Source organism: Callithrix jacchus, chromosome 11, assembly GCF_049354715.1.
Source record: "Callithrix jacchus isolate 240 chromosome 11, calJac240_pri, whole genome shotgun sequence".
Taxonomy (NCBI): Eukaryota; Metazoa; Chordata; class Mammalia; order Primates; family Cebidae; genus Callithrix; species Callithrix jacchus.
The window spans coordinates 90,889,899-90,904,279 of NC_133512.1; the positions used below are offsets into that span (position 1 = coordinate 90,889,899).

Below are 14,381 nucleotides of genomic sequence, written 5' to 3' on the forward strand. Positions count from 1 at the left end.
ACGTTTGACAGGTGTACCCCGAATGTGACAGAGAGAATGAATCCAAGCTGGAAAATACTCTTCAGGATATTATCCGGGAAAACTTCCCCAACCTAACAAGGCAGGCCAATATTCAAGTCCATGAAATACACAGAACACCACAAAGATACTACTCAAGAAGAGCAACCCCAAGGCACCTAATTGTCAGATTCACCAGGGTTGAAATGAAGGACAAAATCCTAAGGGCAGCCAGAGAGAAAGGTCGGATTACCCACAAAGGAAGTCCATCAGACTCACAGCAGATCTCTCAGCAGAAACCCTACAAGCCAGAAGAGAGTGGGGGTCAATATTCAACATCCTTAAAGAAAACAACTTTCAACCAAGAATCTCATATCCAGCCAAACTAACCTTCGTAAGTGAAAGAAAAATAAATTCCTTTGCAAACAAGCAAGTACTCAGAGATTTTGTCACCACCAGGCCTGCCTTACAAGAGCTCCTGAAAGAGGCACTACACATAGAAAGGAACAACCAGTGGGCCGGGCGCGGTGACTCACGCCTGTAATCCCAGCACTTTGGCAAGCTGAGGCGGGTGGATCACGAGGTCAAGAGATCGAGACCATCCTGGTCAACATGGTGAAACACCATCTCTACTAAAAATACAAAAAATTAGCTGGGCATGGTGGCGCGTGCCTATAATCCCAGCTACTCAGGAGGCTGAGGCAGGAGAATTGCCTGAACCCAGGAGGCAGAGGCTGCAGTGAGCTGAGATCACGCCATTGCACTACAGCCTGGGTAATAAGAGCAAAACTCCATCCCAAAAAAATATTAAAAAAATTAAAAAAAGGAACAACCAGTACCAGCCACTCACCAAAAGCATACCAAATGGTAAAAAGCATAAACGAAATGAAGAATGTGCATCAACTAACAAGCGAAACAGCCAGCTAGCATCAAAATGGCAGTATCAAATTCAAACATAACAATATTAACCCTAAATGTAAATGGACTAAATGCCCCAATCAAAAGACACAGACTGGCAAACTGGATAAAAAGCCAAAACCCATCGCTGTGCTGTACTCAGGACACCCATCTCACATGCAAAGATACACAAACGCTCAAAATAAAGGGATGGAGGAAGATTTACCAAGCAAATGGAGAGCAAAAAAGAAGCAGGAGTTGCAATCCTAGTCTCTGATTAAATAGACTTTAAACCAACAAAGATCAAAAGAGACAAAGAATGACATTACATAATGGTAAAAGGATCAATATAACAAGAAGAGATAATGATCCTAAATATATACGCACCCAACACAGGAGCACCCAGATACATAAAGCAAGTTCTTAATGACTTACAAAGAGACTTACACTCCCACACAATAATAGTGGGAGACTTTAACAGCCCACTGTCAATATCAGACAGATCAACGAGACAGAAAATTATAGCAAGGATATCCAGGACTTGAACTCAGACTGTGACCAAGCAAACCTAATAGACATTTACAGAACTCTCCACCCCAAATCCACAGAATAGACATTCTTCTCAGCACCACATCACACCTACTCTAAAACTGACCACATAATTGGAAGTAAATCACTCCTCGGCAAATGCAAAAGAACGGAAATCATAACAAACATGCTCTCAGACCACAGTGCAATCAAGTTAGAACTCAGAATTCAAAACCTAACTCGGAACCGCACAGCTTCATGGAAAATGAACAACTGGCTCTTGAATGTTGACTGGATAAAAAATGAAATGAAGGCAGAAATAAAGAAGTTCTTCGAAACCAAGGAGAACGAAGACACAACATACCAGAATCTCTGGGACACATTTAAAGCAGTCTCTAGGGGAAACTATATAGTAATAAATGCCCACATGAGAAACAAGGAAATCTAAAATCAACACCGTCACAATTCAAAGAGCTAGAGGAGCAAGATCAAAACAACTCAAAACCTAGCAGAAGACAAGGAATAACTAAGATCAAAGCAGAACTGAAGGAGATAGACACAAAAAAACCCTTCAAAAATAAAAAAAAATAAAAATAGAAAAAAATCAATAAATCCAGGAGCTGGTTTTTCGAAAAGATCAACAAAACAGAAAGACCGCTAGGCCAGATTAATAAAAGAGAAGAGAATAATCAAATAGATGCAATAAAAAATGATAAAGGGGAAATCACCACAGATTCCACAGAAATACAAACCATCATCAGAGATTATTACAAACTCTATGCACATAGACTAGTAAATCTGGAAGAAATGGATAAATTCCTGTACACTTGCATCCTCCCAAGCCTAAACCAGGAAGAAGTCAAAACCCTGAATAGACCAATATGAAGGTCTGAAGTCGAGGCAGCAATAGCCTACCACCCAAAAAAAGCCCAGGTCCAATTAAGTTCACAGCCGAATTCTACCAGACATACAAAGAGGAGCTGGTACCACGCCTTCTGAAACTATTCCAAACAATCCAAAAAGAGGGAATCCTTCCCATCATTTTATGAGACCGACATCATCCTGATACCAAAACCTGGCAGAGACTCAGCAAGAAAAGAAAACTTCAGGCCAATATCCATGATGAACATACATGCAAAAATCTTCAATAAAATACTGGCAAACTGACTGCAACAGCACATCAAAAAAGCCTATCCACCACGATCAAGCAGGCTTCATCCCGGGATGCCAGGCTGGTTCAACATATGCAAGTCTAGAAACATAATTCACCACATGAATAGAACCAAAGACAAAAACCACATGATTATCTCAATTGACACAGAGAAGGCCTTTGACAAAATTCAACAGCCCTTTATGCTAAAAACCCTCAACAGACTAGGTATTGACAGAACGTATCTCAAAATAATAAAAGCTATTTACGACAAACCAACAGCCAATATCATACTGAATGGGCAAAAACTGGAAGCATTCCCTTTGAAATCTGGCACTAGACAAGGATGCCTTCTCTCACCACTCCTATTCAATATAGTATTAGAAGTTCTAGCCAGAACAACAGACAAGAAAAAGAAATAAAGGGTATTCAAATAGGAGAGGAGGAGGCCAAATTGTCTCTATTTGCAGGTGGCATGATTGTATATTTAGAAGACCCCATCGTCTCAGCCCAAAATCTCCTGAAACTGATAAGCAACTTCAGCCAAGTCTCTGGATACAAAATCAATGTGCAAAAATCACAAGCATTCCTATACACCAATAATAACAGATTAACAGCCAAATCAAAAGTGAACTGCCATTCACAATTGCTACAAAGAGAATAAAATACCTAGGAATAGAAGGAACAAGGAATGTAAAGGACCTCTTCAAGGAGAACTACAAACCACTGCTCAACGAAATAAGAAAGGACACAAGCAGATGGACAAACATTCCATGTTCATGGTTAGGAAGAATCAATATCGTGAAAATGGCCATACTGCCCAAAGTAATTTACAGATTCAACGCTATCCCCATCAAGCTACCAATGACCTTCTTCACAGAACTGGAAAAAACCACCTTAAACTTCATATGGAACCAAAAGAGAGCCCGCACAGCCAAGCCAATTCTAAGCAAAAAGAACAAAACGGGAGGGATCACGCTACTGGACTTCAAACTATACTACAAGGCTATACAGTAATCAAAACAGCATGGTACTGGTACCAAAACAGAGATATAGACCAATGGAAGAGAACAGAGGCCTCGGAGACAACGCAACACATCTACAACCATCTGATCTTTGACAAACCTCACTAAAACAAGCAATGGGGAAAGGAGTCCCTGTTTATTAAATCGTGGTGGAAAAACTGGCTAGCCATGTGCAGAAAGCAGAAACTGGACCCTTTCCCGACACCTTACACTAACATTAACTCCAGATGGATTAAAGATTTAAACATAAGACCTAACACCATAAAAACCCTAGAAGAAAATCTAGGCAAAACCATTCAGAACAGAGGCATAGGCAAAAACTGCATGACTATAACACCAAATGCATTGGCAACAAAAGCCAAAATAGACAAATGGGACCTAATCAAACTCCATAGCTTCTACGCAGCAAAAGAAACAGTCATTAGAGTGAATTGGCAACCAACAGAATGGGAAAAAATTTTTGCAGTCTACCCATCTGACAAAGGGCTGATATCCAGAATATACAAAGAACTAAAACAGATTTACAAGAAAAAAACAAGCCCATTCAAAAGTGGGCGAAGGACATGAACAGACACTTTACAAAAGAAGACATACATGAGGCCAACAAACATAATGAAAAAATGCTCATCATCACTGGTCATTAGAGAAATGCAAATCAAAACTACATCGAGATACCACCTCACACCAGTCAGAATGGCAATCATTAAAAAATCTGGAGACAACAGATGCTGAAGAGGATGTGGAGAAATAGGAACACTGTTACACTGTTGGTGGGAGTGTAAACTAGTTCAACCATTGTGGAAGACAGTGTGGCGATTCCTCAAGGACCTAGACATAGAAATTCCATCTGACCCAGCAATCCCATTACTGGGTATATATCCAAAGGATTATAAATCATTCTACTATAAGGACACATGCACACGAATATTCACTGCAGCACTGTTTACAATAGCAAAGACCTGAAACCAACCCAAATGCCCACTGATGATAGACTGGACAGGGAAAATGTGGCACATATACACCATGGAATACTACGCAGCCATCAAAAACGGTGAGTTTGTGTCCTTTGTAGGGACATGGATGATCCTGGAAACCATCATTCTCAGCAAACTGACACAAAGAACAGAAAATCAAATACTTCATCATGTTCTCACTCATAGGTGCATGCTGAACAGTGAGAACACATGGACACAGGGAGGGGAGCATCACACACTGGGGTCTAAAGGGGGGAAATAGGGGAGGGACAGCAGGGGGTGGGGAATTGGAGAGAGATAGCATGGGTAGAAATGCCAGATATAGGTGATGGGGAGGAAGACAGCACATCACACTGCCATGTGTGTACCTACGCCAACAATCTTGCATGTCCTTCACATGTACCCCGAAACCTAAAATGCAGTAAAAAGGGGGGGGGCGCGTGACATTAACTGTATACTAAACTAACTGACAATCCAAGAACAGTCACAAATTTATGACCAAAAGGAATAGATGCAATGAAATGAGCAGTGGTGAGAAAACTGGCCACAAAACACAACAACATTTACACACACAGACTTAAAGAGCACTAAGTGCAGAAGATGTTCTCAACCCTCACGTTCTCTTTGAGCTTTACGGAGCATGAGAAGCTGAAAGAACAGGCACAGTGTAACAAGGAAGAGAAGGGGACTCCCACAGCCCCTTTAATCTCACAGCAGCTCACAGCAGCAGCAGTGCACGGCAGAATTCAGCTCGCCCCTCCTCAGCGCATTCCCACCATGTGTCCCAAGATGAACATTTCAGAAACCACAAACAGCCCAGGAGAGGCCTGCTGCAATGACTTCAGGCCTCACATTATCGATTCCCCAAGGGCACAGAAAAGTTAGAACAAAAAAATGACGGCAAAACAAAATTGAAAAGCATCATGGCTATTTTAAATCAAGGAAAATATATCCCTCTCTCCTGGAGTTCCAAAGCTAACCTAGACAGCAGCTCTCAAAACGGAGAAGCACTTAAGAGTCAAAGGCCAAGCATGAAAGACACAGACTTTCTCTGCTCTCCCAAATCCTCAAAACCAGGCACTCATTTGTTACAACCCATGTGTTTTGAATGGTCTCACTCACATTTTCAGAAGTAGCAAATACCTGTTAGGAATCTGGAATACAGCAATGGGAGCAAATGACATGGCTGGAGCTCCGCCATGAACTGCATGCCCTGGGGAACAGGGCTTCAGTGCTTCTCTCCACTGCCAAACCCGCACCTAGAATACTGCCTGCACTCAACAGCAGGCACACCGTATTTGTGAAATGAACAACACCATTTTCAGATTCCTATACAATTGTTTTTTTATCACAAGTATAATTTCTAGTTACATCCTAGGACTGGTTAGAGCAATCTATTTCCCAAAAGTTACAAAAATCTATCCAACTCAAAGAATCCAAAATATACTGGATTTATTCTATTTCAAATACAAGAGGCCTGTTATGAGATGAGGAACCCTGGTGTCAGGAGGAATGGGTCTCTTCCCAACCACAGTCCTCATTCCTCAGGGAAGAAACCACCAGAACAGCAGCAGGCTCTTTTCCGACCCCTACTCACAAATGGCCGATCTTCCTCCACGACACCTTCCACCTCGCTATCCCCCACACTATCATACTTCCTATAGATGCTGGTATTCCCCACCTGTCAAAGCTCAGCACTGTACCAGCTCTGGCTGCAGCCTCAAGCTTAAACCACTCTCCCTACATCTTGCACCTACAGTCCCAGAACATCTCCTTCTGAGAGCACTAAGGATGCAGCGATTATCTCAACCTCTGAAGCTGTCCAAAAATCCACCAAGGGACCACAATCCCACAGGAAACAGATGATGCAAAAACCCACAAACCTACAAAGGACTCAGGCCATGTCCTGGTCAGGTGACTGTCATGCCAACAATGTGAATCAAACACTAGACAAAGTACTGCAAGGGGGACAACACCACAAAATACCGGGGAGGAAACACCACAGAAATCACAGCAGTTGACGGATGACCTGAACACTGCACCAAAAACTTACAGCACGGTTCGAGCTTCCTAAAGGAGTAAGTAGCCAGAGCCTCAGTTTCTCACAGCAGAGAAATTCTCAAAATGATCATTTCAAGGAACCATTTCCTCTCCCTATTTAAGGGAGGGGGTCAGAGAAAACAAAGGTCCTGAAATTACTAAGTATATACTGAAAATCAGCTCAAAAGCTGCTGCACATCACTAACATGGCACCCAACCTCAACTGCCAGGAATTAAGTGAAGGGTCTGGCACAGTGGTTCACACCTATAATCCCAGCACTTTGGAAGGCCAAAGTGGGTGGATCACCTGAGGTTGAGAGTTTGAGACCAGCCCAGCCACCAACATGGTGAAGTCCCATCTCTAAAAATACAAAAATTAGCCAGGTGTGGTGGCACGCCTGTAATCCTAGCCACTTGGGAGGCTGAGGCAGGAAAACCACTTGAACCCAGAAGGCAGAGATTGTTACCTAGGCAGTAATCAGAGAGCACTCACGACAAACAAACCTCTGTAGCACCATATAACAGTGGGTGCAGGTCACCAGTACACATTGATCCAATCTGCTGTGCCACTCCCGTATCTGCACTTGACACGTGCCTAACTTCTAGTTCTCATTAACATGCCTAACTTTGGCCAGGCACAGTGGCTCAGGCCTGTTATCCCAGCACTTTGGGAGGCTGGAGCGAAGGGATCACCTGAGGTCAGTAGTTCAAGACCAGCCTGGCCAACAGAGGGAAACCCCATCTCTGCCAAAAATACAAAAATTAGCTGGGCATGGGGATGCGCACCTGCAATCCCAGCTACTCGGGAGGCTGAGGCAGGAGAGTTGCTTGAACCTGGGAGACACAGGCTGCAGTGAGCTGAGAGCACCCCTTGACACTCCAGCATGGTGACATGAAACTCCATCTCAGGGGAAAAAACAAAAGTCTAACTTTAAAGTTTCTTCCTCCTTTCACCTTTCAAAATTTGCTCTTTGGTCGTAAATTGCACAGACTAACACAAAAATCTACCTAACTCTGTTAGAAATATGACATTTATCTCACACCGGAGCCTGGGGGATAGCAGAATAGCAGGGGGTGGTGGGAGGACAGGGGAGAGAGAGCAGTAGGAGAAATACCTAATGTAGATGATGGGGCAACGGATGCAGCAAACCACCACCATGGCACATGTATACCTATGTAACAAACCTGTACGATCTGCATATGCACCCCAGAACTTAAAAAGTTTAATAAATAAATTGTTTTAAAAAAAGAATTACGTTTAAAAGTTGAATCATGGTTCCCCCAAAAAATAAAAGGTTGAATCACATACCCCCAAAAATAAATGGTTGAATCATGGCCCCCCAAAGAACACATTAGAGTCCTAATCTCTAGCACCGGTGACCGTGACCATAATTGGAAATAGAGTCTTTGCAGATTATCAAGTTAAGATGAAATCACTGAGGTGGGCACTAATCCAATATAAATGATGTCCTTATGAATAAAAGGGGGAATCTGTGGCTGGGCATGGTGGCTCATGCCTGCAGTCAGTTCCTTGGGAGGCTGAGAAAGGAAGATTGCTTCAGTCCAGGGGTTCGAGGCCAGCCTGGCAACCCAGTGAGACCCCGTCTCTGAAACACTGAACCAATGGACACAGAGAGACAGCCATAGAGATGATGTGTGAAGACCGGATGGGCCACCCACCTGCAAATGCAGGGAGAGAACAGCTGAGGAGGGGCCTGGAGCGGGACACCCCTCAGCCTCAGAGCAACCAGCGCTGTGACACCTGTGTGTCACATGGCCAGCCTCCAGGACTAGATGTTACATTTTGGTTGTTCAAGCCCCCGGTTTGTCACATGGATCAAACTCAGAAACCAAAGGCTGCCTTCAAGGTCTGTGCTCTGGCTTTTAGGGAAAGAGCCTACACGACCGAAGGCCAGTGCTTCAGGGCTGCCACCCCTATCTCTTGCTTCTTCAGTTCCATCTCCAAGGCAGCCACGGTCGTCTGGCCAAGGATAGTATCAAGGCACTAGAAAACCATTTTATTCCAGATATACACTAAGTCAGTCCAGCCCGGGGAGCTTTTTGATACTACTTTAGCGTGGTGCTGGCAGTGCTCCCGGTACTGGCCTGCTGTGCTCCTCCTCGCTCAGCAGCTCCTCACACTCCTCGCTGAGCTCCTCTGTGTCCCCATGGCTGGCCCCATCCTCACTGGATATGAGCTCCAGCTCCTCGCTGAGGGGCTTGCCCAGGCCCCGCCTATATCCCATGCTAGACTCGTCCTCACTAGAGACTGCCAGGCCTTGCTGAATAGCACAGCCAAGGCCTCACCGCTCTCCTCACTGGGACTGTCCTCTGCAGCCTCCTCCATCTGGGGCAGCTCTACTAACTCTTCACTAGGCTCCACGTCCTCACTGGCCACTTCCTCAAACCCTGGGAGAGAGTAAAAAGACTGCCTCATTACCATCATTTAATCACAGGTTGGAAGAACAAGTTACTATCCTAATGAACTCATCCTTGCTCTGAAATGTCTGCTTCCCTTAGTCCTGCAGGATTCCTCCACTATTGCCACAGAGCATCAACTGTAGCAGAGTGATGCTTTACAAAGGAAAACTCGCTGCACTGCTCAAATGAAAGGCCTCTCTGGAAACCTTAAAGGTTGGCTTTGGCTTTCCAAGGTAAGAATATAAACAAAAATATGACGTTAAACCCATAGGCTTTTCCCGGATAGTAACGCCTGCTATGACTAATGGGGTCAAAACACACTATTATCAGGTAACTTTTCTTTTCTATCTTAGGACATCATTTAACTGAGCAATGGGGTCCTGTAATAAATACCCTAAATTGGGAGGAATATGTTCACAAAATAAATAAATAAATAAAATAAATTACCCTAATTAAAATTGGCCTACCACCTATTAAATTTTCCGACTAACATTTTAATAAGAGCTCATTTTCATGTTCTCCATATTCTGGATAAATTTAAACAGTCACCTAGCCTCAACACTTTTGACTCTACCCCTCCAATTCAGAGGCAGCATTCCTTCTGGGTTGGTGTTAGAATCCACTTCCACACCTCTCCTGGGAGGGTTTCTGGGATCCTTGGCCACAGTGTGACTGTGCGCACTGCCTGGTGCTCACGGGCAGACCCAATACCATGTGTTCAACACCCAAGCCCCCTCCCACTTCCACACCGATCACTAGAGAGGGCTGAAGTAAGGCAGGGGTTCTGGCTGGGGGCGGTGGCTCAAGCCTGTAATCCCAGCACTTTGAGAGGCCGAGGCGGGTGGATCACAAGGTCAACAGATCGAGACCATCCTGGTCAACATGGTGAAACCTCGTCTCTACTAAATATACAAAAAAATTAGCTGGGCAAGGTGGCGCATGCCTGTAATCCCAGCTACTCAGGAGGCTGAGGCAGGAGAATTGCTTGAACCCAGGAGGCGGAGGTTGCGGTGAGCCGAGATCGCGCCATTGCACCCGAGCCTAGGTAACAAGAGCGAAACTCCATCTCAAAAAAACAAAAAAAAAAGGGCAGGGGTTCTGCAATCTGATAAATGGAAAGTGCAGCTCGGAAATTACTGTACAGCAGATTTTGAACTACTTTTGTGTCGTCTGAAAAATCTGCTACACAAAGTGGATACAACTAGGTCTAGCAAGTATGTTTCATCAACAGCAGTCCCCAATCTTTTTGGCCCAAGTGACTGGTTTCATAGAAGACAACATTTTTTCCACAGACAAGGGCCATGGGGTGAGGTGGCAGCGGTAGGATGGTTGACTTCTGGCACTGGTTTCTGATAGGGAACACACAACCCTAGATACCTTGCATCTGCGGTTCACAATAGGATTCGTGCCCTTATGAGAGACTCCAGTGCTGCCACTGGTCTGACAGGAGGCGTGGCTCAGGCAGTAAGGCTTACCCGCCTGCCTGCCGCTCACCTCCTGCTCCTCACAGGTCGCAGACCAGGCTGTTGACCCCAAACTATATCCTTATTAGGCAGCAATCCCTCTGGCTGGGCATCCACGCCCATCTACACTAAACATGCCACCAGCAGGCTGCAGAGTGACTTCATACATACAGTGGCCAGGGAATAGCAGCTTCTCCTGTGTGTGAATCCTGACAGCCTGAAAACGGAAGTCATCTAGAACACCTACAAGAATGGATTAAGCAAGTATCTCTGCCACACCCATCATGGGAAACGTGGAGCAACTAGTCTTGAAACAGGTCTGTGTGCATTATTTAATAGTGCAGCGTTTCATTAAGACTAGCACCTCTCTCCCTGGACCAAGGGTAAAAACTCACATATTTGCTCACATCTAACTAAATCTCTATACTTACTTTACAAAGAATTGCTGTATCGTTTGGCTACAATTCAGTCACTGAGAGACCCTTCCCCCTTGAAGTAAAACACAGTAACATTAAGAAAAGGCCTGTTGCAGGCGCCTGGTCTCAGCCGTCCGGAGGACAGCCTGTTTCAAGGCGTGTGCCCTAGAACAGAAACCATGGCGTCGGAAGAGCAGGCCTTCTTCCCTGCTTGGTCACCGTGAGAACCATGATCAGAACACAGGACTTCAACAGCGCCCTGTCCTCCAGAGCAACAAATGCAGGCTGCTGAAGGCTGTAACAAGATGCAAAGATCATTTTTAAGACAGAGATCGATCTGTAAGTTCCTTTTCTTAGAGATTTCTCGCCTGTGAGGGTAGATGAAGTAAGTAAACATGGCTCTTTCTCATGCTGTCTCTGCTGATGGCAGCAGTGATTACAGCAAATGTGCTTCAACAATGAGCAGACCAATCTCCCAGGCCCCTAATCTGAAACCCCCTGCTTAGCTTCAGTTGCTCCATTTTCCCTGAAAATCCTTGAGGGCACTGACTGTCTTTCCTCCCTCAGAAAGGGTCTTCTCACTTCAAGCCGCCAGCCCATACGTAATAAGGCATAAGGACAACCTCTTTGAATCCCCATTTGTGAAAACTGAAGAACTGCACCATGTAAAAGGCCCAAGACCTACCAGATATGGGAGTGATTATTCCTCTGCTTCCCTGCAGCAGGCGGGGCCCCACATATCTCCCGTACATCATCTGTAGACACAGAGGCTTTCTCTTTGGGGGTTGCAGGTGGTGTTCAGTTTCTTCACCCATGCTTCAGGCAATGCATGAGATAAACACACAATGTGTTTCCCTCTCAGTGAATCAAAAGACAAAAATGGCTACAGAAGTGTACCACACAGAAAGTCCCATCCCGGTGGTTGAGAAGGTTCTAACAGCAGACAGCTAACCAAAGTGCCTGGCCCAAACTGTGCCCAAGACACCCACAAAAGCACAGGACCAGGCATCAGGACTAAGATGCCAGCGATGAGAAATCTATTTCCCTACAATCAAACAGCAGCTGAGCAGCACTGTCTCCCCTAACATAACTACTCTCCTCGGCAAAGGCTTCCGCAGTCTTGCTCCGTAAGTGCCTTTTTTTTCTGCAAACTGTGAACTCGACGCTCCTCACACACCACAGCATTTACAGATGAAAGGTCTTGCAGACAGTACTATGCTGCTTAATGATTTTAACAGGAATATGAGGTGGCAAATTCACACACAAATTGGCATTCAATGGGAAACAACATTTCCAAGACACCAGCACCGACGCCCTTACCACTGTCTCATCTGAGGGCAAAAGCAAGTTAAGTAGGGCCATATATAACAAAGAAAAAAATACATTTAACTCGGTATTATTCTAATTTTTCAAGTTGTAAATTCAAAACAAATTTTCACAGAGGAAGAAGAGTAAGATTTTAAAGCTCCTGTGCTGCTTTACTTTCTTCAGAAAGGGTCTTGCTCTGCCACCCAGGCTGCAGTACAGTGGCCCAATCTCGACCTCCCAGGCTCACGAGATCCACCTCAGCCTCCCAAGGAGCTGGGACCACAGGCACACGCCACCACGGTCAGCTAATGTTTTGTGTTCTTTTGCAGAGACGAGGTTTCACCATGTTGCCCAGGCTAGTCCAATGCTGCTTTAAATACAGATACCATGTTAATTCAACAGGAAGGCCATTACTGAACCCTCACATGGGTCATGGACACACACCACGTCAACCCACGCAATTAACTTACCAAAGAAGTCAAATGAAAATGGGTCCCTTCCACCAAAACATTCCCTGAAGACGTCTTCTGGGTTTCGGAATGTAAAGCCAAATTCAAATGGACTGTCAAAATGAAGTCCACCTGCACAAATACAATACAGCTTTTAGTTTAGGCATTTTGGTGTTTTGCAGGCAAAAAATTCTTTGTTGGCAGATCATACAAATCACCACCTAATAGAAAACAAAAAAAACCTGGGGTTCTCTAAATTTCAAAACATGAGCCCTGTACTGACAAAGTGAGTGTGCCCAGAGCTGAGGACAAGTGAGTGCAGCGGTGGCCCCTTCGACACTACTCTTCGCCAACTCTAAATCCGTGACGGGCGTATAACTTACACACCATTTCTGTGATTTGTTATGAAGGTTTATGAAGACCACGAGTATCTGCATCCACTTTGACAACTGACGTCCTAGAGCCACAGAAGCTGCCATGTGGCCAGGTTTGGAGCAGTAATTTCCAAAGACCCCTGGAGAGGCTGGTCACAGCCCAGAGACCATGCAGACTTTCAGAGAAACACACAAAGTCCAGGCCCCACGAGGTCATTATTTCAGCTCTTCAGGAAAGTCTGCTCTTTAAACCCTCAGGATATTTTGCCATCATGTCAAGTACTGAGCTAAGGGTGTCTGTCCACAGTATATTGCAGGGTGCTAACAAATGATTTGCTATCTACAGGAAGCACATCAGCATATACTTCTAGTCTCACAAACATTCTAAAATGCTATCAATTTCTCTGTCCTCTTCCCACTTCAGCCCACTTTCTAGGTTGCATCTCTATTTACTGATATAAAACACTCTTACCAAAAGACTCATGATTTACAGACAAACTCAACTAACTTGCCAAGACCTTTTGTCTTCAAAGAAAAAAGTCATGTACATACCTCCTCCTCCTCCTCCACCATTTAATCCTTCTTTGCCGTATTTGTCATAGATGTCCCGTTTCTTAGCTAAAAATTGAAAGAAAAGTCAATAAGACCAAGTTCCTTTTAAATCTCTGATTCAATAAATTCCCAAGTTGTAAATCAGTTTTCAAGGTTTTACAATTAAATTTAAGGAGTATGAGCCCCGTTTTCTTTAAAATAAAAGAAAACAAGGGAAACTTCTCTGTACCTCTCTCCTGAAAAACAATTCCAAAAAAAATTTAAGTTTGTTGAATTTTTCTTTACAAGTTATTTAAATATTTACAGCCAGGCACAGTGGCTCACGCCTGTAATCGCAGCAATATGGGAGACCAAGGCGGGCAGATCACTTAAGACCAGGAGTTCAAAACCAGCCTGGCCAACATGGTGAAACCCCATCTCTTCTAAAAAAAAAAAATCAGCCAGGCATGGTGGCATTGTGTCCATAATCCCAGCTACTTAGGAGACTGAGGCAGAATTGCTTGAACCCAGGAGACAGAAGTTGCAATGAGCCCTGATCACCCCACTGTACTCCAGCCTGGGTGACAGAGCAAAATTCTGTCTCAAAAAAAAAAAATCTTATTCCATTACACAACTTTTCACTCTACTGCCCACAGAACCAGGCATGCTACATGAAAATCACACAGCCAAGTACATTATTTCAACCACATGAGTGCCCCATCTTACTACAAACCCAACTAGAGGACCACACCTGCGGCACACGAAGAAACGGGCCAGGGCCTAGGCAAGCGGCAAAGAGGAGCCATCC

The 14,381-nt window shown here is 44.5% G+C and overlaps 1 protein-coding gene across 6 annotated transcripts in view; it reads right to left on the bottom strand.

Annotated features, from left to right (window-relative positions):
• Nucleotides 1-14,381, bottom strand: part of DNAJB6 (DnaJ heat shock protein family (Hsp40) member B6) — a 79,815-nt gene that overhangs the window by 42,605 nt on the left and 22,829 nt on the right. For all 6 annotated transcript variants that reach the window (XM_035254260.3, XM_035254255.3, XM_078343338.1 and 3 more), the window contains 2 exons: nucleotides 13,595-13,660; nucleotides 12,690-12,800 (listed from right to left, as the gene is read on the bottom strand). In XM_035254260.3, coding sequence (XP_035110151.1) covers nucleotides 12,690-12,800; nucleotides 13,595-13,660 — 177 coding nt within the window. The remainder of the gene's footprint in view (nucleotides 1-12,689; nucleotides 12,801-13,594; nucleotides 13,661-14,381) is intronic.